General features: G+C 38.1%; 1 protein-coding gene across 7 annotated transcripts in view; it reads right to left on the bottom strand.

Annotated features, from left to right (window-relative positions):
- ARHGAP15 (Rho GTPase activating protein 15) overlaps window positions 1-23,631 on the bottom strand; it is a 463,932-nt gene that overhangs the window by 126,817 nt on the left and 313,484 nt on the right. For all 7 annotated transcript variants that reach the window (XM_073305398.2, XM_073305399.2, XM_073305401.2 and 4 more), the window contains one exon: window positions 12,998-13,075. In XM_073305398.2, the coding sequence (XP_073161499.1) occupies window positions 12,998-13,075 (78 nt within the window). The remainder of the gene's footprint in view (window positions 1-12,997; window positions 13,076-23,631) is intronic.

Raw genomic sequence — 23,631 nt, 5'->3', positions numbered from 1 at the left:
TGACTTTCACTGATAATAGATATAACATTAGAGATTACATAGTGCTGAAATTCAGGATGTCACAGCTGTGCACTCACTTCCAAGAATCAGGTACCAGGCATAACTTCAAACTTTAAGAGTTTGTATGGGTTTTTTTCTTTGTTTAGAGCAGCACAGTCAAGAAGAAATATTACAGAATAGAAATATCCTTTTAGTGGTATTCCTAAGGAGAATATTTTGGGGTTGGAATGGAGGGTGGGGAGAAGAAAATACATAGAGGGAAGACTATTTCAGGGAAATAGTAATGATGTGAACATTTAAATGGGCCCTTTAAGGGATACACAGAATACTTTAAGGGAACACACTTCTCAGAAATGGGGCAATTAGCTAATGAGATAATTTTACTCAGGTCACAAGGAATAAGAAGTGATTTTACTGAAAACAGTAATTTACAATATTATGAAAATATAAAAAGTGGCATGAGTGATTTGAAAATTTCTTAAAAAGGGCAATTCCTTTTCAGCATGAAGATTTTCCTAAGGCACATTGAATCTGTGAAGTAAAAATTCTTGGAAAAGAGCACACCCCACTGGTGATGTTAAAACCTTTTGAGAAGAACTCCTCTTTATAAAGCTCTTTATATCATATATTTATGGGGAAGTAAATTATCACTACAATGGGCCTATGATAATTTACATCAGTGGATAATCTGCCCCATAGCAATTAAGGCTGGAAGCTACGTCAGAGGTCTTCAAGCCCACACCCTCCTTTGCTGCTTTTCTGAGTATTATCTAGCCCCTTTTCAACCATTTCCACTGAAGGTGTCTCTGGGACAGCTCATGGCAGTTGCGTCATTCTCCAATTTATCTTACTGTTATTTCTAAAATCTTTAGCATCAAACTAGTTCTTCTTGTAATATAGCTGTGACCCGCTGTGACTAAATCAACACCCTCACTCTGTATATAGAATATACAGAACAATCATATTCCTGCACCACTCTAATACTTTCCGAGACCATAACAAAGTATTTTTTAATCTTTCTTTTTAGTACTTTCCAACTCTTTACACATTTATAAGTATTCTTTGTAGTCTTGCTGTTTTGTTTTGTTTTGACAGTGAAATTCCCAAAATTGTCAACAGTACTCCAGGTCAGGCCCTACTGACACTTTGAATATTGTTACCTGTCACTACTCTTACATGTAGTACCTCTACAGTGGAATATACTACAAAAAATCAACACTTGCCACCTATGGTAGCGACATTTACATGGCATTTGTGTGGTTTTGCCCATTCTATGTATAAAGAATACAACAAACACCATGATAAAGTCAATTTCCACAGTGTGGTAAATGTTGATTTCTTTTTCTAATACCACCCAGCACAATATCACATAACGTACACCCATAAATAATATTGCTTTTTTCTGTTGCAGGCTCATATTGCAAGCTTCTATTTGTTTGCCACTATTACATCTTAATCACAGAATTATAGACATTAGCTACAGGGGAAAAAAATCTATTTGGTCATATTGGGCCTCATCCTACAAGACAGTGAATGTCACCATCTCTTATTTGGGGCTCTACAACTCACAAAATGGGGCCCTTAGATTATACTGTACAGAACATTTTCCACACTTTGTACAATCCACTTATAAATGTGTCTAGTACATTTTCATTTGCTTAATTTTACCTTGATTCTCACTGGGCCATTCTAAATAATTTATCTTGATCTTTTGTTTTGGATTCATTTTCTTCAATATTAACATTTTCTGTAGTGTTGCTATCAGAGAAGCACAATTCATGAAAGAAGAAATTATCCCCAAGGACTTACTGCATCCCAATATGTGGCTATCTCCCACAATTTTGCAAAGTCTTCAAAAGCAGGGCCCTTTCAAATTGAACTTTTTGAAGTGCTAGTACACAAAACACCTATTATGATGTAAATAGTTCTGTGGAGTAGAGAGGAAATAAAAGGCATGTCTTATGGGCATGGCCAAACAATGCATGCCATAAAATTCATGGTACGAATGCGGCTGCTCATGCTGACCTAACTTATTACCTCTTCTTCCTCATTTTATAGACTTACTCACTGAGTGGGTTAAAAAGAAAACTGTATGACAACACATTTTGTAGCATAAAATATTAGTTCTAAGATTGAAGACTGGAAAGCCATGCACGCCAATACTTCTAAGTCCTTGGTCCTTACACACCAAGAACAAGGTTAGCTGAGTGAGAAAAACAATTACTGTTATAACAGTTATTTTTTAAAATTTCAAACGAGCAAACAATAAAAATACAAAAACGGGGTGCAGTGAAATATAAACAGACTATTATCCTCATCAGGTCTGGAAATCTGGTTTCCATTTCCAAAATGGATATGTTGGTGGTATTGCACCTATTTCTTCTTCCTTCCCAAAAGAAGAGAGTAACGTGCATATCCTTTACTTAAATGGCCCACTTCCAAATGAAAATGAAAGGTCTGATCCTTAGGATAGGTCATTTAAACACCCTTCCCCTTTTCCTTTCAGAAAGAGAAAAAGAAAGCTCCTCCTACTGGAGCATTTAAAGGCTTAATCAATAACATATGCACACCAAGGGCATTAAGACATCACTTCTGTGCTGTTGAAGTTAACGGTCAATTTGTCCTTTCCATTGTATTCCTCTGTTCTCAGGATTTTATAACTTGGCAAAAATAGAAGAGTGATGTTCTTGGCTGCAACTTGGCATATGCAGGTCTTAACCCAAGAACAAATTGTTTTATAATTATTCCTGAGAATTACTTCAGTCTGTTTTATTTTTCTTTTCTTGCCTGAGCAATGTGAAAGAAAAGGATAACTATTTTTTGATGCTTTCAAGGCATTTTGGTTCTTCATCTAGCAAAAAAATCAAGCAGAGCCCCATGTTTCAAAAGTGAACTTTAGCACACACACAATGGCTTCACACCTCTTGACTTCCAGAAGGACTACTTATGTGAGTAAATGCTCACCAAAGCAAGTAAGAGATTCACAGTTAGGCCCATATTCAGTAATGCAGGTTGGCTCAGGGGTTCATCTGAAAAGAAGTTATTTGTGCACGTGGTTGAGTTCTAAATTTAGAATCCAGGTTTAGAGTTTGTTTAAAAGGAGAAAGGTGCAATCAACTACTTCATAAAAGCTGTCTTAAAATGCACAAATTGGATAAAAGGGGGAATCTAACCTGTTTCATTATACTTGCATGAGCTGAAACTTACTGGCCACACTGCCTGCCATATATGTTTCTAAAATAGAAGGAAAACACATAACAAAAGAAGAAAACTATCTGGAAGAGGAGTTTCACTTCTCCATTGGACCTTTAAGTTTGTAGCTGCTATCTGGAAGTTGGCAGCTTGTACTGAAGCCACTCTGCCTCTGCCCGCAGAGCCTTTGTTAACTGACAGAGGACTGAAGCTGCTGGCTGCCTTTGAAATGGATATGTTGGGTCAGTGGAAACAGTTGGATGTTTTTGAGCAGAACCTTAGTTTTTCTTATTTAAAAAAAAAAACTGTGAAAAGTAGCTTCTTCTTCTTCCTCTTCTTCTTCTTCTTCTTCTAAATGCTTGCTTTAAAAACACCCAACCCATTTATGCTGACCTGATGAGTCAATTTGAAAGGCAACTTCAATCCTCCGTCAGTTACAAAGGCTCTGCCAAGGGAGGCAGAGCTGAATCAGTGCTGGCTTCTCTTTTCTCGATAAGAGCAGCTCCAGACATTAGGCTCCAACAGGTTCCTAAAATCTGTACTATTTTAATTGTACAATAACATGATCAAAAATAGCAGAGAAAATATCTTCAGAACATTTCCATTTGTTTTCTTCCTCTCACAGACTTCTTGATAACTGATATGGTAATACAGCTGAGGAGTCCTGATGTTTGAAGGTGGTCTAGATGCTCATATGGTTCAAAACCCTCACTTGCCAATTAGATTCTTGCTCTTGTCCAAACCATTGCAGAACAATAAATATAAACACAAATGAAAAACAATAAGCTTCAAGCTGTCTGAATTCCAAGACTGGCATTATTGTATAACATGGAAAAGAAAATGATAGTGAGGTTTTTTATTGGTCATTCAAACTGCAGCAAAATATAAATGGGAGCCAGATATTCCTAAAAACCCATATGTGAATAAAAGTTCAGTGATTTTACTAATAATGCCACTAGTGAATTACCTTTAGAAAGGGAATATTGCACCTATAAAGTCAATATACTAGGTATGTTGGAATCCGTAAAAATTCCAATTACTGCTTCAGAATTTATTGTGCACATATGGAAAATAATACTTGTAAAAGAGAAAGGGGTTTGTGCCTGGTGCTGTCAATACTGTGAAGGATGGGGTGATTATAAAGCAAATTAACAATACTTTTAAATGTGCATTCACTTATCTTTCCAATTAAATCCTTGTTAAACAACTGCACAGACAGTAATGGTGCTTCTGCAAAGCACTGATCAAGACAGTTTTATTGTAATTTTTACTCTGTAACAATTAATCAAGTAGGCATTTTCTTTATTATTAAATTATTTAGTTAATAAATATTCACAATTGGCTAACATATTTGTAGTTTAAATTTTTGATTTTTTTTTTTATTCTGGAACCGATATTTGAGTATTTTCTTGTAGCAGGCTCACAAGAGAAGTATTTTAATTGTTTTACCAAAATAGTATCTGTTAACTTGAGATGATAGTTTTACTAATAAATGTACCTTTTCTAATCTAGCTCACTTTACTAATTCCAATATCTTTGGCACTTCTCTTATACATACTACAAACATGCTGCTTTCTGCTGCAATATTTAAACTCCATAAAAAGTTATATTTCTTTTTCTTCTTTAAATAGTACGTAAGAACTAAAACCACAGTAACTGATATTTGGATGGTAAATTGTGTTTTACAGTTAATAACACAAGGTATTCCAAATGAAATAATGGTGTCCAAAGGTCACCTGAACTGCAAATAGCAAGCATTTTGCAAACCAAGGATTGAATATAAAGGAAATTAGGAGCTGCCTTGTTTGCTGAATGAACCAGTAAAGATGGAATTTTGTATTTCTATGGTTAGTTTCCCTGAACGTACATGCAATTGTATAGGATTATAGTGCTTCCTTGAGGTATTATGAACCCTTTATAGCTGTATTTTTTAATTTAAGTGCTTATGAAAACTGGTTCTTTGACAGTCCCAGAAACTGAATTCCTCTCTAGCCACAAAATAGGTACAGCATAGGAAGTGTAGCAGAGTAAGCTTCGCCCTGTTAGCACACCAATGTATATTAACCCTGTATTGGGGAGAGTAACTCAGTCTCCAAGATAATATATTCATTCCTTGCACACTACAGAAAAATGGGCGTGGAAACAAGGGTGCCAATGACTTCCAACTGTACTGATGCTTTCTGTGAGGTGAACACTTATATGCCATAACTAGACTGGGATCAGCGCACATTTCACAGAGATTAGCATATCTGTTGAAAGCATAGGTCTCTTTTTCATAGGGTTGACAGTGAAATTAAAGAATATTCTGAATCATGTCAGCAATTTCAGCTGGTTGGACTAGATTCTAACAGCTACGAGTTCATACATTTGTTTATGTTGCTCTTATCTGCACATGGGCATCACCATCATCACCATCACCATCATGACTTATTCCAGTTTATTTTTTCCCAGAAAACCAATGTAAAGATCATCAAAAACATGTTTTGTTGGCTGGATCCTTCAGAATGATCATAATGTCACCAGTACGCTGCCAGTTAGCGCTTCTGCTTACTACAGTCCACTGGGCTATCCCCACAGGGTCTAGATGCTTCCAAATTTTAACTGCCAGAGATTCAATGGGCAACATGAAAAGTAGCAGGAAGAATACCCTGATGAGTTCCTCATGATAAAGGTTGAAGCCATTAGAACAGCAACCAATTGTCTAGGCCACAGTTCTCATATTACTGTTGACTTACTCTCCAGAAGCCCCATTCTTAAAACATTTCTAAAATAAGAAAAATTATGGCTATCTTTATGTCACCAATAATCTTTGCAACTTCTAGCTCCTTGAATCAATGATGCTGAAAAATGATGACTCGGAAAGTTTCCAAAGTACTGAAAGATGTTATAGTCTGGCCTGTTTATGATCAAGTGATCTTTTCAGCTTTTAATGGGAAAAATACATCACTGGTAAAAGATAATCTTGTCACACGAAAGCAAAAAAAGATACAATATCAATAGCCTTCCATACAAACAAAAAAAAACCAAAAAAAACCCCCATGCAATGGGCTGAACAAATAAAGTAGTTTCTTCTGTTGTTGGCAAAAACAAACAGCTTTAGGAAGTACTTAACTTTAAGGAACAATAATAAAAGAAAAATAAATTCAGTGAATGAAAAAATTAATGGACTGGATGTGGAAGGTTTGTATTTATAAAAAATGCATTCATAGAATTTGAAAATCCTCTTTTGATTTCCCCCCCTTTCTTCCTATTCCTTATTTAATGATTAAATAGTCAATTGTCATCTTGCTTGCTTTTTCTACCTTCCCCACCCACTCTACTTTTTCTTTCATCCAGTTTTTGATACTGAAATGTTAACAGTACAAAGAGAGGGACCAGAGTTCATGCTTTGCTCTTGAGTTAATTCTATTTAAAACACTAAAAGTACAGCAGGCAGCCTGGAATTTTTCCTGTGATAATGAATTTGCACTGGTAAGTACAGATTCCATCTATTATAAAACCAGAAAAGCCTAATATTTAATACAGATGAACAGTACAGATTTTTTTTGGTGGGGGGGGGCGGGAGGAGGGGACGGGAATGCCAAAATCAACTGGGCATCAAGAAATAAACCCCCAAGCATTTTGCCTGTATAAGGCTGAACACATGTTCAACTTTTGGAATTTAAATGGCCCTTGGGGGCAGTGTGGATTAGTACTTATAGTTGAATAAATTTTCACAAAAACAAAATACTTACGGAAGAGAAATGAAATAAACAAAATGAAAAGTCATTTAAAATACTATTTGTCTTGTTTAGACCAATTTAAAAAAATGAAGACAGAGGGATTAACAAAAAGCAAACAAAAAACAAAAAGTAAAACAACTCTGTCAAGTATACTACTGAAATTCACCCTATTCTAGCACTTTCACGATTTGTAAACGAGCAGGTGATGAGGAGATTTGAATCAATCCCTGAAACATGTTGGCAAAGTGTGCCCATTCCTCCTCCTCATCCTGTGTCAGCATCAGGGTGTGATTTTGATTGATCGGTAGGGGTTGAACACCTTTGTAATAGCCTTTGTTACCTCAGGGGTGGGGCTGGCTATGCTCCACTCTAGTATATGACACGTAAATCACATTGCCCCCCGCCCCTACATTTTCATATGCATATGGGAAGTGTGCACAGGAGGTAGAACTAAGTCACTTCTGGGGCAGCGACTGGCTTTTTTGCGGGAGGCTGGGGAAGCTGATTAGCTACCACAGTGCTCATTCTGTGGGGTGAATTTTCATCTCTGCACTGTCCACAGTCAGCTTGTGATGAGTGCACTCACGCTTCCCCCTTTATTTGTTCTGAGTTGCCTATTGGGGTCCCAGGTATATTGTGAGCCTAGTCTTTCTGGAGTGGGGGAAGGGACTTACCTATTAGACTAGACTGGCCATCGTCTGGCGGGTTTTTTACCTTCCACATAACTGTCTAGAGGTTGGGCTCATTAGTCAGGAGTAAGTCAGCAGGATGCTAAAATTAAAAATAAAATAGTGTCGCGCTGTGTGGATAGTGGTCCAATGCAGAAAGTCTAGCATAGGCTAGCTTTTGGGGTAGACCCAAGTACAGTACCCCAGGAGGCCACTGGCAGCAACCCAGTGTAGTGTCACGGTGGCAACTGATTTAAGTCTCAGTCTAATGCACTACTGTCTGCCTCTTCATCCCCTGCATCAGAGAAGGGTTCTTGTCACTTAAATTAATAAAGTTTCAGCCTGCTCCTTGAAAGTATTTCCTTATGTCTGAATCATTTCCTAGGTGTCCGAACCAAAAATACTGATTCTTTAAAGAATGAAATCAGAGACTCTTTGAGCTCATGGCACACACTATTAAGAGAGCCAGCAGGGTTTGAAATCCTTTCTAGAGGGCTGTGGAAGAGATTCCCTGACACATTCCTATGCATGCACCTGCGTGAGGGCTAACATGGTCTGGCCTAAACAGATCTATGGCTGAGACTTTCAAAGCTGTTCTAATGGGAACTGGGCATCCAAGTCCTTTACGCAGCTTTGAAAATCTCAATCTGTACTGCTAGGATGATGCAACTGAATCAACAAAGACTTTTAAACACAACAAATAGATGAAAAGATAAAACATGTCAGTAATCGAGAGATACCATTTTTCTTTGAATTTCCTTTGACCACTTAATAGAAAGTTAGGTTTCCTGAGTATGCCCATGCTAGATGATGTCAAAATGGTCCTAATGTACTATTACTTGCACCTTTGAGTATTCAAATTTGACAGTGGCATAAACCAGAGGAAAGGCCTCCTGGTATTTCTATGCTACCAAAACAAGCTAAGTGCTTTAGCTTTCTGACCAGCTTCACACCATCAAACCATCTTCTTTAGATGGAAACTTGAGCAGTAATGTAGCTTTGAGTAAGCTAATGTTTGGATGGACAGATCTAATATTGTTATGGAAGAGTTATTTTCCCATTCGTCTGATAGTGTCGAGCAAAGATTTTAGGAAGTGAATAAAGATAGGGAATGCTCTTATTCCTGTTACTGGTTCTGCCCCTCTGTTTCCCAGGAGAAATATGTTACACAACTAAACTATCATGATCTGAAAACTATTGGCCTGATAATCCACTCACACCAGTGTAAAATAGTTGTAAATGGGGGGAGAATCAGGAAGCGTGTCTCTGGAGAAATAGAAGGGATGACATCAGTATTAACCTACAGTTCAACAGAGAATTCATACTTCAAGCTGATCCATTTTATTTCCAGTCCTTCAATATATCTTTGTGTGTTCTTCTTTCTGCCATCTTGCTGCCTGGCTGTGATATACAGCCACTGCATGAAGGATCTAGTTTTGCTTCACACTGCGAGGTCACAAGTTAACTCTGATTACAATCTGCAGGAGTTTGTACCTTTTCAAATGAACAGCAAAGCTCAGACTGAACCACTGCATTTTACTTGGCTTCCAAAACAAAGTCAAGCTCTATATCCTCAGCTATGAGGCTTTCACTACACATTTTTGCTCCCATTTTCTTTTGCTGCCTCTCACATTACTTTAACCCTTCCTTCCAGCCGGACTTTCACTGTGACTCTTGCCATTCCCATTTTGTGCTCTCTTCCATGTGGACTACTATGCTTGGCATCCCTCCCTTGTTGGGCAAACATCCTTCCTCTCCACAGTCAAATTTGCATTTGAATGAATTCTGTAAAATTCCACAAAGTCACCCTACATTTCTTACGTCTACACATTCCAGACATTCACATACTGGGTTCTGATGGATTTTATGCCCAGTTGCCAGTCATACGGCCACTACTTATAGCTTGGGAAAGTGCAAAACAAGTTCAAGGCAGATAAAATACCGGGAAACTGACACTATGTCTTTAGAAAATTTAAGATAATAAATGCTGCAAGTCCAGCCAGTCTTGAGTGCTTTAATACAGAAACTATCGATTGTTTTCTTAAATGTAAAACATCCAGACACTTGCCAATAGGCACCAAAATAATTTCTAAATAAACAACAAAGAAACAATAAAGATTTTTGCCTTGGGATGCTATAGACCACATTTTCAAACTAGCAAATTTTGCATGGGCAGCCTTTGAAATAGAGAAAAGCCTCAATCTGCATATGCAACTTAGATAATTGTGCATCTAATTACTTGATTTGCATGTGCAAGAGTGCCCACCAAAAAAAAGAAATAAATAAAAAAAAATGCAATTTAGAGCCGTGATTGGAAAGAAAAAAAGAGGCTCTTTATCTCTCATAGTAGTTTATGCTGGAAGAAAGACCAGGGAATGAAAAGCTGAAGCTACTCCAGAAATGGGAGAAATCAAACTGCTCTCTGACTAGAGCTTGCACTGTAAAATATGCAATTTGAAAACTCCGTTTGTGTGTACACACACACACACAACTCTCTGCTGTAGCTTGGTTTCGGATGAATTTGGCAGTTCAGTTTTACATAAAGATAGGGGGCTAATTCATCCCTGGTGAAATTCACTTTCAAAGTGGTGACATCTTCACTTAGATTTGATTAAAAGTTCACAGAAATGTTTTTAGACTGAATTGAATGGAGTTACATCAGGGATGAATTTGGACCATATAGTTTTCAAAAATAATGTCATGCAGTTGTATTCACAATCATAAAGAATTTCTAATATATCCTTTAGAAACAAATATGCCATGCTACATAGCCTTGAAATTATTACAATCCATGATGAATGACAGAAGAGCGAACATGTACCAAAATTTGGGATGGGGGAAAATGAAATATATTAATAATACCATGTACTTATATGAGAGCATGCATAGCATTTTACATGTTCAAAGTTAAGTGCAAACATGAAATAACATAAGAAAAATCTTTCTACCCTTCATTTATAGGAGTCAAATCCAACCTGTGGCTCTGAATAGTTCAAGAAAAACCACCATCTTTTCTATTGTGTCTCAAAATACTTGAAAATACAATAATAAAGTAAAACTCTTTCCTATTACTACCCTAAGTTAAAAATAACAATAGAAACTTTTTAAAAGCATTGGACACTAAGCTAGAACTAATAGGCCAACAACTGTTGGGAACTGTGGGCAATTTCCTATTATGACAAAATATCTTTACGATTGTGAAAGCTCTTGGGTCCACTCCTACAAAGTGCAGAGTGCCCACACCCTTCATTGGGTAAAATCCTGGCCCTATCAGAATCAGTGGGAGTTTTGCCATTGATGTCTATAAAGCCAAGACTCCAGTGGCACTGCAAGGTACTCAGAACCTCACAGGATAAGGCTCAACTATACTCTTAGGGGCTGAGGGCAGATATAGAGGAGCTCAGTCCTGAAGGCTAATAAGCTATGCTAAAAAAAAGTGTGGAAATCCAAAATGCTAGAGTTCAGTGCTCAGCACAGCCGGCCCTAGACCAAAAGGTCCCCCAGGTGAGAAGTGTCTTCAGCACCCGTCCATTTGTTAAACCTTTGAATGCCTTATTTTTATTGCATTTGTAGCCCATTTAATGACTTTGATACACGATTTGCATGCATGATTATCCCTGTCGTATAAGACTGACTGGCTACTCTCCCCACCACCACCTTTATATACCCGCGCGGGCATGGCTGACAACTTTCTAGGAGGTTTGAGGAAAATATAGTTCTCAGAAAGTCTGGAAGGTTCTACGAGATTCTACAAAGGTCCAGACAATTCTAGGAGGTTAGTGAAAAATGAATCCACATATGGACTACCTGAAGCCTTTTACTTCTAACACTCTATTTTCTGTTTTGTTGCTAACAAAAACAGCACCCCTAACCCAGCACCCCTCTAAGCCCAGCACCCTAGGCCGTTGCCTGGGTCACCTGCCCCCAAATATGGCCCTGATGCTCAGGATCTGAGCAGAGAGGATTCTGCACAGTGTGGAGAAACATATACAATGCTTAGCAACGTGAGGAAAATTCTATGCCAGCACTATACCGAGCACTGGAGAGCAGGGGAAAAGTAGGCATGATGAGTCCAAAATAAGATTTAGCCTGGTTATAGCTGCTTAAGTGCAATCCAGCAGCCTCAAAATGCATGTGTGCAGGCCATTTTTATGATTTTCAGTAGGAGTTACTGCGAACCAGGAGATACAGAAATAATAACACAGAAATAATAAAATAATAACAATAACACAGAAATGTGTCTGAGTATTCTTTGATAATAATATCTCAGACACCTGCTCATTGGCCCAATGAAGATGTGGGGGCACAGTGTTCTTCATGAACTGTTAGTCAGCAGCATTCACTCCCCTCAATGTATTTTGCCATATTGGATTGTTAGCAGCAAAGGGAGTGCTCAGCATTCGGAGCTGTTAACTCACAACCCTCTCCTACAACTCTGTAGGACGGAACCACTTTTTGCAAGGTCAAGAAGAAGGATTCCAAGTCTACTTGTTGTTTAGCTCCCCAAACTAGAGTTCCAGGAAGCCCTCTCTTCAGCACAAGTCTGCAGAGTGTGAACATCATCTGATATACCTTTATATAATGGTGATGCTGTATGTTTAACCCTTGCCAAGAACAGTAAAGTGTTCAACACTGTGAGTGGCTTTGTTCAACACTGTGAGTGGCTTTGGGATGTATTTGTTCACTAGCTGCCTATACTGGCTTCCACACCTGTAATATCTATTGGTGGATGCGGGTTTCGTTTGGGTAATATTTGTGAAAAAACAATACAATTCTAAAATAAAATTTAATTTGAATATTGACTGTATTTCTGGTTCTCATTTGCTCATTTTACTGTTCATCATCCCTCATTTTGTAAGGTGAAATTTTGATCCCATTGAAGTCAATAGCAAACCCCCCATTGACATCAGTGGAACGAGAATTTATCCCCAGTTCTTATGTTTCTGTTTTTCTTCTTTTTCAGCACCTGTATTTTATGTATTCTTCTAATCTTTCTTTGTTTCATGATTTTTTTATTCTTGCACTACTTATTCCAGCTTTTGTTTCACATTCAATATTCAGTTTACTTTCACTCTTCCTTTTTTATCCCTTTGCTTACTCTGTTTCTTTGATTTCCATGTTTGCCTCATTCTTATAATTTTGTTTCATTTTTTCTGTCATTTTCTCTTTTATTCTCCTTCTCATCTCCCTTCTCCCTACTACTTTTCCCTTTTTTTCCTGTGCTTTATTTATCTTTCCTATTTCCTAACCCTACCTACTTCTTTGATTGTTTGTTGTATCTCTCCACCTTTCCTATCATTCCCCAAAATGTGACTCATCATTCTGTGCCGCTATTGTATAGCAGATCCTGAAATATTGTCATCTGAAGCAGTTATGTACTAAACAAAATATTACCAGGGTGAAGGAATCACTTACCCTGATTGACAACAAATCGTAACTTCTGTATTGTTGCCAGATTGCCGCTAACTCTGTAGATTCCATCGACATCCAAACCTAAAAAAGGAAAACATATTTCATATTGGCTCATGTGCGTACTTTATTGAAGATGACAGTCAAGAAAACATAAATGTCCTAACAAATATGGAGAAGAATAGTATGGTGAACTACTAGATAATAAATCACCTGAGAAAGACCAGAATTATATGATGCCTTCTGCCTGATTAAAACAATACAGAAAAACAAAATTGTAGGTTAACTCAATTGAACTCAAAATACTTTATTGTAATGTTGTAGTAATTCTCTCACAGGCGTACAGTAAAGGTAGAGATATTTCAATTAGCTTGGAAAAGAGTAGTGTAAGTATTAACTTGTGTGTTCACGTACAAATACCCTCCACAAGATGTAAAATCAAATTTGCGTAAGTGTATATTAACTACTTATACTAGCTGGGCTAACAGAACTTTGCAGGTAGAGACACAGACTTTTTGAGCTAAAGGTTGTGAATTGCATTTCTGGTATTGCATATATTCAGTGAGATGATTGCCATGTAACCATGACATGTAAGACTATGTATGGTTTCAGAGTAGCAGCCATGTTAGTCTGTATCCGCAAAAAGAACAGGAGTACTTGTGGCACCCTAGAGACTTACAAATTTATTAGAGCATAAGCTTTCGTGGGCTACAGCCCACTTCATGGGATGCATAGAATGGAACATATAGTAAGAAGATATATACATATACATACAGAGAAGGTGGAAGTTGCCATACAAACTGTAAGAGGCTAATTAATTAAGATGAGCTATTATCAGCAGGAGAAAAAAACTTTTGTAGTGATAATCAAGATGGCCCATTTAGACAGTTGACAAGAAGGTGTGAGGATACTTAACATGGGGAAATAGATTCAATAAGTGTAATGACCCAGCCACTCCCAGTCTCTATTCAAACCCAAGTTAATGGCATCTAGTGTGCATATTAATTCAAGCTCAGCAGTTTCTCGTTGGAGTCTGTTTTTGAAGCTGTGGGGCCATGCGGGTAGCCATAGCAATGCCGCTGACTTGAAGGTATATATTGACCCCAAATGTGAAATAGTTGTGGGTGAGGACTAAGTCACAAAGGTCAGCCACCAGGTTTGCCATGACATTATCGGGGATATTGTTCCTGATAGCTTGTAGTCCATCTTTGTGTGGAATGTTGGTGCAGAGGGCTTCTACATCCATAGTGGCCATGATGGTGTTTTCTGGAAGATCGCCGATAGATTGTATTTTCCTCAGGAAGTCAGTGGTGTCTTGAAGATAGCTGGGAGTGCTGGTAGCATAGGGCCTGAGGAGAGAGTCCACATAGCCAGACAATTCTGCTGTTAGGGTTCCAATGCCTGAGATGATGGGGCAGCCAGGATTTCCAGGTTTATGGCTCTTGAGTAGCAAATAGAATACCCCTGGTCGGGGTTCTAGGCATGTGTCCGCACAGATCTGTTCCTGTGCGTTTTCAGGGAGTTTCTTGAGCAGATGATGTAGTTTCTTTTGGTAATCCTCAGTGGGATCAGAGGATAATGGCTGTAGAATGTGGAGTTAGAGAGCTGCCTAGCAGCCTCTTGTTCATATTCCAACTTATTCATGATGACAACAGCACCTCCATTTTTAGCCTTTTTGATTATGATGTCAGAGTTGTTCCTGAAGTTGTTGATGGCATTGTGTTCAGCACAGCTGAGGTTATGGTGACATCATCATAGGACCTAATCACATTAGCCACGCCATCAGGGGCTCATTCACCTGCACATCTACCAGTGTGATATATGCCATCATGTGCCAGCAATGCCCCTCTGCCATGTACATTGGCCAAACCGGACAGTCTCTGTGCAAAAGAATAAATGGACACAATCTGACATCAGGAATCATAACATTCAAAAACCGGTAGGAGAATACTTCAGCCTCTCTGGCCACTCAGTAAAAGACTTAAGGGTGGTAATTTTGCAACGGAAAAGCTTCAGAAACAGACTCCAACGAGAAACTGCTGAGCTTGAATTAATCAGAGATATGTGTATGTTATTTACAAAGCATTTTACTATGGCACTGTTTTGTACCAAGTTGATTGAGTTTGATGATTTAATGCCCTGGAGGTTTTATTGCAAATAATGAAGAGTGTTTTCAAGGACACCTTGGGAGTCCCATTTTCCCCTTAAATCTGATCAGGTATCATCTGTTGGAGTAAACTATCTCCTACAGTAGGGTCTGCTGATATACCCTTTTAAAATTGAAAACTTTAAACTTTAAAACTTAAAACTGCCAATCTCATAAGAACAGAGGAAGAAATCTGCATGCTCCAAAATTTAAAACACTAAACCGTATAGTGCCACTTGAAATGTATAAGGCGCAGATCAGCATGATGCAGAGAGCGGTTTACTGGAGATCCACTGCTCCATAATGGAGTTGTAGAAGCTATTAGTCACTTGGAACCCAAGTCTTAGCCACATTGTTTTATAAGAAGGCTGACTTTTTCTACAGAAAAAAACTAACTTAATTAGCATGTGCTACAGCCCAAGACAGGCTCAGCATTCCTCCTATGTAGTAAACTAAATTCTGCTTTTAATGTTACCTATTGAAAGTAAAAAAAGAAAAAACAGCTCATATTACAACACAAAGCAGTTCTATAACTTATATACTACACTGCAGGACCAAGCAAAATTCAGATGTGATTTGAAATTTTAAAATAACATGTCAACAAGATGCAGGGGAGGGATTACGGGGAATCCTACTGCTGGCAAATGGGAGAACGGGTACATTCCAGATGATATGAGTGTATTTTAGGACTGGGCCCTGGAAATTGAGATTTTGTGGAGAAATGTCCCCACAGAAGTCACTAGCAAAACTCCCATTGGCTTCAAAGGGGGCAGAATTTCACCCTTGAGATTGCAAATGGATAACAGGTCATTGGACCTCAGTCCCATTCAAAAAGACTTGTCTATTCAGGTAAGAAATGGGTAAGGGAGAATGGTGGAAAGGAAGAAGTGCTCGGCTGATGCCTTCTGTGTGTTGAGGAAATTGGGTAATAGTGTTGGTAAGAATCTTTAACTGATTTTTCTCAAACTTCCAAAAGATTTGACTATAGTTTGTTTAGAAAGGCAGAAAAAGTTTTCAGGGGTTGGCAGCAGTACTCATCCCATCATTTAATATTTGACATCATAAACATTGGCACAGCAACAAACTGCATATAAATATTATATATATATATATATATATATATTATATATATATAGTAATAAATATTACTAACCATATATTACTATAATATTAATAATAACCATACAATCATACTAACTCCAAAGGTGAAATAACATTACCTTTAACATCCTTCATATTTTTCAACCCTTGCCACATGTAAACTCACACATATTGCAGACATTCTGAACCCGTCTCTGTCTCCAAAGTATACATTGATACACAGATTCAATGTATTTTTAGCAGCTTGAGAACTGAAGTATAACAGGCATATCGTGACAGAGATTTCCTAAGCAAAACAAGATCTGTCTGAAGCTGTTCTAGTTATATTAGTCTCATACAATTTAATTTTTATTATTTCTGAAAGGTGCTTTGCGATGCTTTATATCCAGGTTACCATACTGATTTAATAATTGAAGGTTACTCTCATGCTTCCTATTCACTAAGGGGCACAACCTTTGGTAACTTAACTGAGTTGAGTTGCTTACAGATTTGTTTGTTTGTTTTAAATATTGCTGCAGACACATCTTGCTTCAGTTTATCTTGAACAATTTATTTGAAAAAGAAATAATATTCCATAATATATATCAGTTATACATGTCTTTTATCAGTCCATTTCATTGTCTACCCTTCACCAGTGGGAGCTCTGCAATCTAATACTGAAAATGATGGTTCATGTCAGGAAGATCTCCTTTGGTTATAGAGGGCTAAAGAGAAAGTTTATCTACGAGAAATAAAAAAGGATTCGGTAATCAAGAACACTTGGAAACTATCCATGTACAGGATACATAACATACGAACAAATGGAAGTTACTAAAATGCTTAAGTAATGCAACTCTATCTTAAAACTCAACAATCCCACTCTCTTCTTGGAAGTGGGGGAGTAAGACAAACAGAGTAGTTGCCAGTTTAAGAATGTGGATCTCTTGTGGTCATAGATTGAGAATTGCATCCCACTAAACTGCATAGTGAGTTGATCTAAACCAGAATGTAAAGGAAAAAAACAAAGAAATGTTAACTTCCATTTGAATCTAGCATGACTCAGTTCTCAAGCCTTCTGGACATGGAATAAGAGCATGTGAAAGCCACATAGAGAGCTCTGTATGTGATAATAATCTCTCACATTAGTAGCACCGATTTGGAAGAGCTTAGCCCCCTTGGTATCATGCTATTTAAATGATCTGAATCAAGGGAAAATGACAACCTCTGTAGTAAACTGGAGGACATTACATCTTGCAAAATGATCTGGAACATATAAGTAAATTATTATTGTTATAAATTTACTTGGGTCCAGAAAGGAGGTCTGATTAGCATTTCATTTGGACACACAATATGGCAGACAGAGAAAAAACTGAGAATATTACACCAATTATAGTGTTCACATGTCATTAACTTTCTGCTCCAAGAACTCTGAAAGTTAAGCTAAACCAAACCAATGTAAATTGGTGGATTTGGACATCCTTTTCATTACCACATTATCCTAGCTGGAAACTACTTATTTTGGAAATCCAATTAGGCCAAGTGATTTTTTTTTAAAAGAGAAGGTTCTTATGTTCTGATTGTGTGAAGAAATTTTCAAGGAAAATCACTTTTAAGGGCACCTTTATCAAGAATAAAAACATCACTGCTCTGCTGTCAGTGTTTCTTCACGGCAGGCTATAAATACAAGATGAAACAAAAGTATTTTCAAAATGTCCTATCTGGTGCTGGCATTAAAGTATAGTGGTAAAGAACAATTCAGAAAAAAATATTCATTGTATTAAAGTCAGATTATTTGTTCATCGTGTGCTGACCTTCTTGTGTTTCAAAATGGTTTTTATCATTGAGAAAAATAACTGGTCTTTTCCCCAGAGGGTAACAAGTATTTTTTAAAGAAGCTTAGAATAGGATGGGCACACAATTAGGTATTATCAGACCAAATGGTGGTCAAAACTCAGTGGAAACAATGCAGCTGTCCCAAGCTATTCCCACCATAAATCTTATAAGCTTTCCAGAAAAAAAAAATTGGATAAGGATTGACTCCAGAATTTAGCTACCAGAATATAGACAGAGTATAACAATGCTCTTGTTAAAAGCAGTCATATGTTTTAGATTAGGATACACTGGTATTAGTAATGGGCAAATCTAAAAGGGAACAGAATACAGGTTTGGGTCAGATACATAAACATCAAAGTTATATGAACTACTTTGTGTAAGTGGGTTGAAGATCTCAAAAGAACATTTCTGGTGCTCTTTATTTCTAGCTGAGCTGGGAATATTGCAAAAATGGCCTTTCTTGCATTATTGTTGCACTTCCAAGTGCAGTCCCAGCTGGAACTTGGAAGTATAGAGGAGCATTAGCAATAACAAAATACTACAGAGGATATAAATATAATCCCAATATTTCAGAACTTCTAAATTACTCAGTTTGGATTCTGTAATAGAAATAGGCAAATGTCTGAAGAAGTTCTTATGTTTTCTGAGCTAGTTTACCCCCTCCCCAATACAGGAGTTGTCATATCTATCCACTGGCTAAAATCCTGCTCTGTCTCATACCAGTGAAACCCCTTATTGTGCTTAAGTTTTAAGATCATAGCACAAAGTATGGGTGCCAACTCATTATCTTAGTATCCAATAGATCTTATCTGTTATCTTAAAACTTAATATTTTGTGAGTTTCATTCAATTGTTTTTTAAAAAACTTCAATAGTTATTTTTATACACTTTTTCTAGATCTTAAAATCCATTATATTTTATTACTGAGTGTTTGATAATTTCCTATACATGAACACTCAAAACTTTTAACAATAACTATTTACTGAAATTGATCTGGTATTGAGACCTGTTTGTAGTTATATGAAAAGAAGCATCGTACTGGGTATAACAAAGTAAAATGTAAACTTGACGAAAGGCATCCCTTGGGCAGTATTTTCATTTAAAATCAGCTATGTTCAGGGTAAAAATCTTGTATTTCCAATGAACCTGGTATGCTTCCCGATAAACAGAAAGAAGATATGTTTTAAAACTAAAAAAAATTATTATGTAATCAAGCATTTGTCGTGTTTGTGATGTACTGCACAGGACTCCTATAACTGTGAGCCACTGTGTTACCTTCTTTGCCTCAGAAAAGGAAAGTTTTGTTATTGCTAAGCTGTGTGTCAGTTCCCTGACATACCAGCCTGTTTGCCTTGCCAGCAAACACTTCAAGACTCTACCAATCTAAACCTTGTCTTGTAGGTAACAATCAATGAACTCCAGTTCCCAGTGTCCAGCCCCTCTCACTGGAAAATCACAGAAATTATTAAGTTTGCTCTCTCTCTTTGAAGGCAGCACACATCAGCCTGTTAGGTTAGCTAAAGACTCACATGTTACTTTAATACACAGCATAGAGATGATTTTGTAATAAATCAAGAATAAGTTTATTAACAAAGAACAGACATTAAGTGACACTAAGAAAGAATAAAAGAGACTGGCTTGGTTACAAATAAAAATAAATAAAACAAGCTTTTTAGTGACTAAAAATGGAGGTTACTTACCTCTAACTAGAAGTTATTCAAGATGGGTGGTTCCTACATGTATTCCATATGTTGGTATACATGCACACCTGAGTCCAGAGATTCTTAACAAGTGTCCATTGGGCTGCACAACTGGGCATAAGATGTAGTGCTGGCCAACATCTCTCCAGTTCCTCTTCTTACCACAAATCCAATAGGATTTGAAGCAGAGGGGACAGAAGGTGGGTAGTGGAATACAGCTAGGGGCCACACATCTCAAAGAACTTCCATTTATTCTTTGAATGCTGGTGTCTAAGTGTATTTCACATGTGGGTGACTGACAAGGAGTATTCAGATTGGAGTGGGTGCGGGGATGCTGGCAGTAAAGATGCTTGAAGAACTGCAGTCCCCACAGCTATATCTGTAGCAGAGGCCTGAATTAGCACATAATGTTTTGTGAGTGTGTGAATGAAACTCCAGGTAGCTGCTCTGCATACATCCAGTATTGGTACCTCCTGTAGAGATGCTGCAGAAGCAGCTTGTGCTCTCTTGCAGTGTGCCCTTACCCCATCTTGGGGAGGAATATAGCATGTTATGATGCAACCAAAAATCCATTTTGAGTTTCTCTGAGAAGATATTGCTTTGCCTTATGACCTTTCTGCTACAGCAAGAAACATTCCTGGTGATTTTCTGATTGGTTTGGTTCTTTCCAAATAGAATGCCAAGACATGTCTGTCATCCAAGGAATTAAGTCTTTAATCATCAATGGAAACATGCAGTTTGGGGGGAAAAAACAGGTAAGTGGATAGATTGGTTGACATGGAATTCAGAAATTACCTTAAGGAGGAATTTAGGATGAAAGGGAAGGGAAACCTTCCCATCTCGCTTACCCTTCTGGTCAAAGTAATAGCAACTAAAAATACAACATTCATGGAAAGCTGTGTCATACAGCATCTGGCCAAAGGTTCATATTATGACTATTGACACAATGAGATTGAGGTCCCATTGAGGTGTAGGGTTGACCACTAGTGAAAAGGTCTTGACTAGGCCTTTCTGGAATCTAATCTGTTGTTGGGCGATTAAAAATTCCACTGGAGGAAGAAAGCACTGATTGCTGTGAGATGACTTTCAGTAAACTAAGGGAAAGATCCAAATTCTTCGGTGACAGAAGATAATCTAAAATGACTGAGACATCTGCAGAGCCTGAGGAAGACTGATTGTGCTGTGCCCAGGTAGAGAAACATCTCCATTTAACTAGATAGACATTCCTAGTTGAATCTTTCCTAATCTGAGTAAGAATGGCTTGGACAGCTTCCAAACATGAGTATTCTAGTTCTGATGCCTATCCAAAAAACAGACTGTGAGGTGAAGTGGGCCTGGACTGGAGTGTCTGATTTTGCTGTCTTGCTGAGTTAGAAGATCCAGGAAGGGACAGATCCTGATTGGAGGATGGGTTCTCAGAAGTTCTGGGAACCAAAACTGTCTGCCCCAGTTGCATGCTATAAGAATGACTCTGGTCCTGTCATGATGGATGGGGAGATGGATGGAAAGGAAAGTCATATCTGAGTTGGTGGGGTCATGATAACAGGAGACTATTACCCTGGGAGTTGTGGCCCATCACTGCTCTGGAGCAGTTCAGGGGAAGTTTCCTGTTCATTTGGGACTTGAAGAGATCCCACTGGTGTGTTCCCCATGAAGTGAATATTTCGCTCAGGACCAAGTAGTGTATTTCCCATTGATGCTCTGCAGAGAAGTGCCTGCTTTGGTTATCCACTAGAGAATTCTGAACACCTGGTACATATGTGGCTTTGATAGTGATGTGGTTTCTGATGCATCAGTTCCAAAGCCTGACTGCTTGCAGGCAGAGGGGAAAGGATCTCGTTCTACACTGTTTATCTAAAAGACAGTGGTAATATTATCTGACATTATTTGGATAAGTTGTATGAGTAGGAGCAATGCCCTGCAGGCCAGGTGGACCACTCTCACTTCCAGTAGGTTGACTTGCAGCCTTGCCTTCCATGTGATCCAAAAACCATATACGGTGTGGTCATTTAGGTGGGCACCCCATCCCAGAAGGAATGTGTCTGTTACGGTGACACTGGGGGGTTGGAGTGTTGAAGCGTACTCCCAATCCCACTCGTTATGGGTTCAACCACCATGTGAGAGAGGCAAAGACCTTGGTGGGTACAGTCACTTTGCTGTTCATGTGGCTCCTGTCTGGGGTATAGAGAGACCAGAGCCAGGCCTGTCGGCAGGGTAAATGAAGTCTGGCGAATGATGTCACATAAGTACACGAGATCATGTGGCCTGGTAGAGAAAGGTGTACTTTGACTATAGTTTTTGGTTTGAGTACCCTGTGTCCTCAGATTTCTCATTGACTGATATCTTTCTGTGGCAAGGAAAGCTCCTGCTGACATTGAGTCCAGTATTGCTTTGATAAAGTTTATCATCCTTGTGGGGCTCAAAAAGGATTTTTCTTTGTTCACAGATACCCTGCACTGCTAAAAGATGTAGCAGGAACAAAGTTGCTGACCTTTGTTGGTTGGTTGGAATGACCAGTTAGGAGCTAGTCATCCAAGTATGAGAAGACTGTGTAGCCATGACATCTCATTAAGGCTACCACCACATAGAAAACCTTTGTGAATACCCTGGGTGTTATTGCCAGTCCAAAGGGAAGGACTCTGAACTGGTCATGTTCCTGACCTACCAGTATCTGAGGAAACTTTCTGTGGGGAAGAGGAATATCTACATGAAAATAGGCATCCTTCATGTTGAGAGCCATGAACCACATTTCCTTCTGTAAGAAGGGGAATATTGATTCTAGTGTAACCATCCTAAATTTTGACTTTTGAATAAAGATGTTCAGTTGTTGAATTTCAAACTCTATATTTTCCTGAGCTTCCCTACTTCATAGCAGCCTTCTGATTCTCTGTATAGGACCAAACTGACCAGGGACTCTTTATGCCAGGGGACTTTCTTGAGGAGTGGAGTGGTCATACTGCTTTACAGTCACTTTGTGCCAGCATAGGGTTATCTTATAGGCCCAGTCCTATAGCTGACACAGATCATGCAAACTCCAGGAAAATTTCACATTAAGAAATACAAAACAAAACAAACAAACAAACAAAAAAAACCCAAACAACCCAACAACAACAACTGGCCATCTAGGCATCCCAAAGGTAGATCTTGGTGTGAGGGTTTGGTGAAACACTTCTGGAAATGAGACAAGCCTTTGTCACTCTGCTTGAAAGACATATAAGTGAAGAAGATGATTGTGTATTTTATCAATGTTGTCTGACATGATCAGAGAGATATAGTAGCATTTCAACATGAAGAGAGAGTCAGATTTTCCTTGCAGTGATAAATAAAAGATGGAACAAAAGGAGATGGAAATCTGATGAAGAACTCTCTGTATTTCAGACAGTGGAGAAATTGTTCCAAAACTTATCCACAACAGAAAACTCAGGTGTCTGGATCTGGATTTTAACAGTTTTTAGCTTGTGCCTCCTCTCTTCCCACCATGCACACACTAGCGCATATACTTTTGAAATATTTAGTAAACTTTGAACTTTTGAAAGCTTTCACTTTCCGGTTCTAGATAATTCTCCCTTCTCTTCCTCTCTTTATAGACTCCTTGCCCACTACCAAGGATACCATCGAAATGTCTTGCTTCATGTTTAAAAATCAAGGTAGGAAACCCAATAATTGAACATCCTCGAATGGGAATGATTGCAATACCTGAATTAAGTAATGAAGAGTGTGTATGCAATCTATACCATTTCAATAATGTTGTCAATATTCTTTTCCTTTGAACTGATATTATTTTTGTGTTTCAGTCCATAAACGTGTCATGTAATTTACTTTGTTCCTTTTCATATCACTTGGTGGCAGATTGTTTACTTAGACATATTTGTACAATGGAAT

Source organism: Lepidochelys kempii, chromosome 11 (genome assembly GCF_965140285.1).
Source record: "Lepidochelys kempii isolate rLepKem1 chromosome 11, rLepKem1.hap1, whole genome shotgun sequence".
In the NCBI taxonomy this organism is placed as follows: domain Eukaryota; kingdom Metazoa; phylum Chordata; order Testudines; family Cheloniidae; genus Lepidochelys; species Lepidochelys kempii.
The sequence above is the reverse complement of the archived record's forward strand: the minus strand, read 5'-3'. Positions and strand labels throughout refer to the sequence as shown.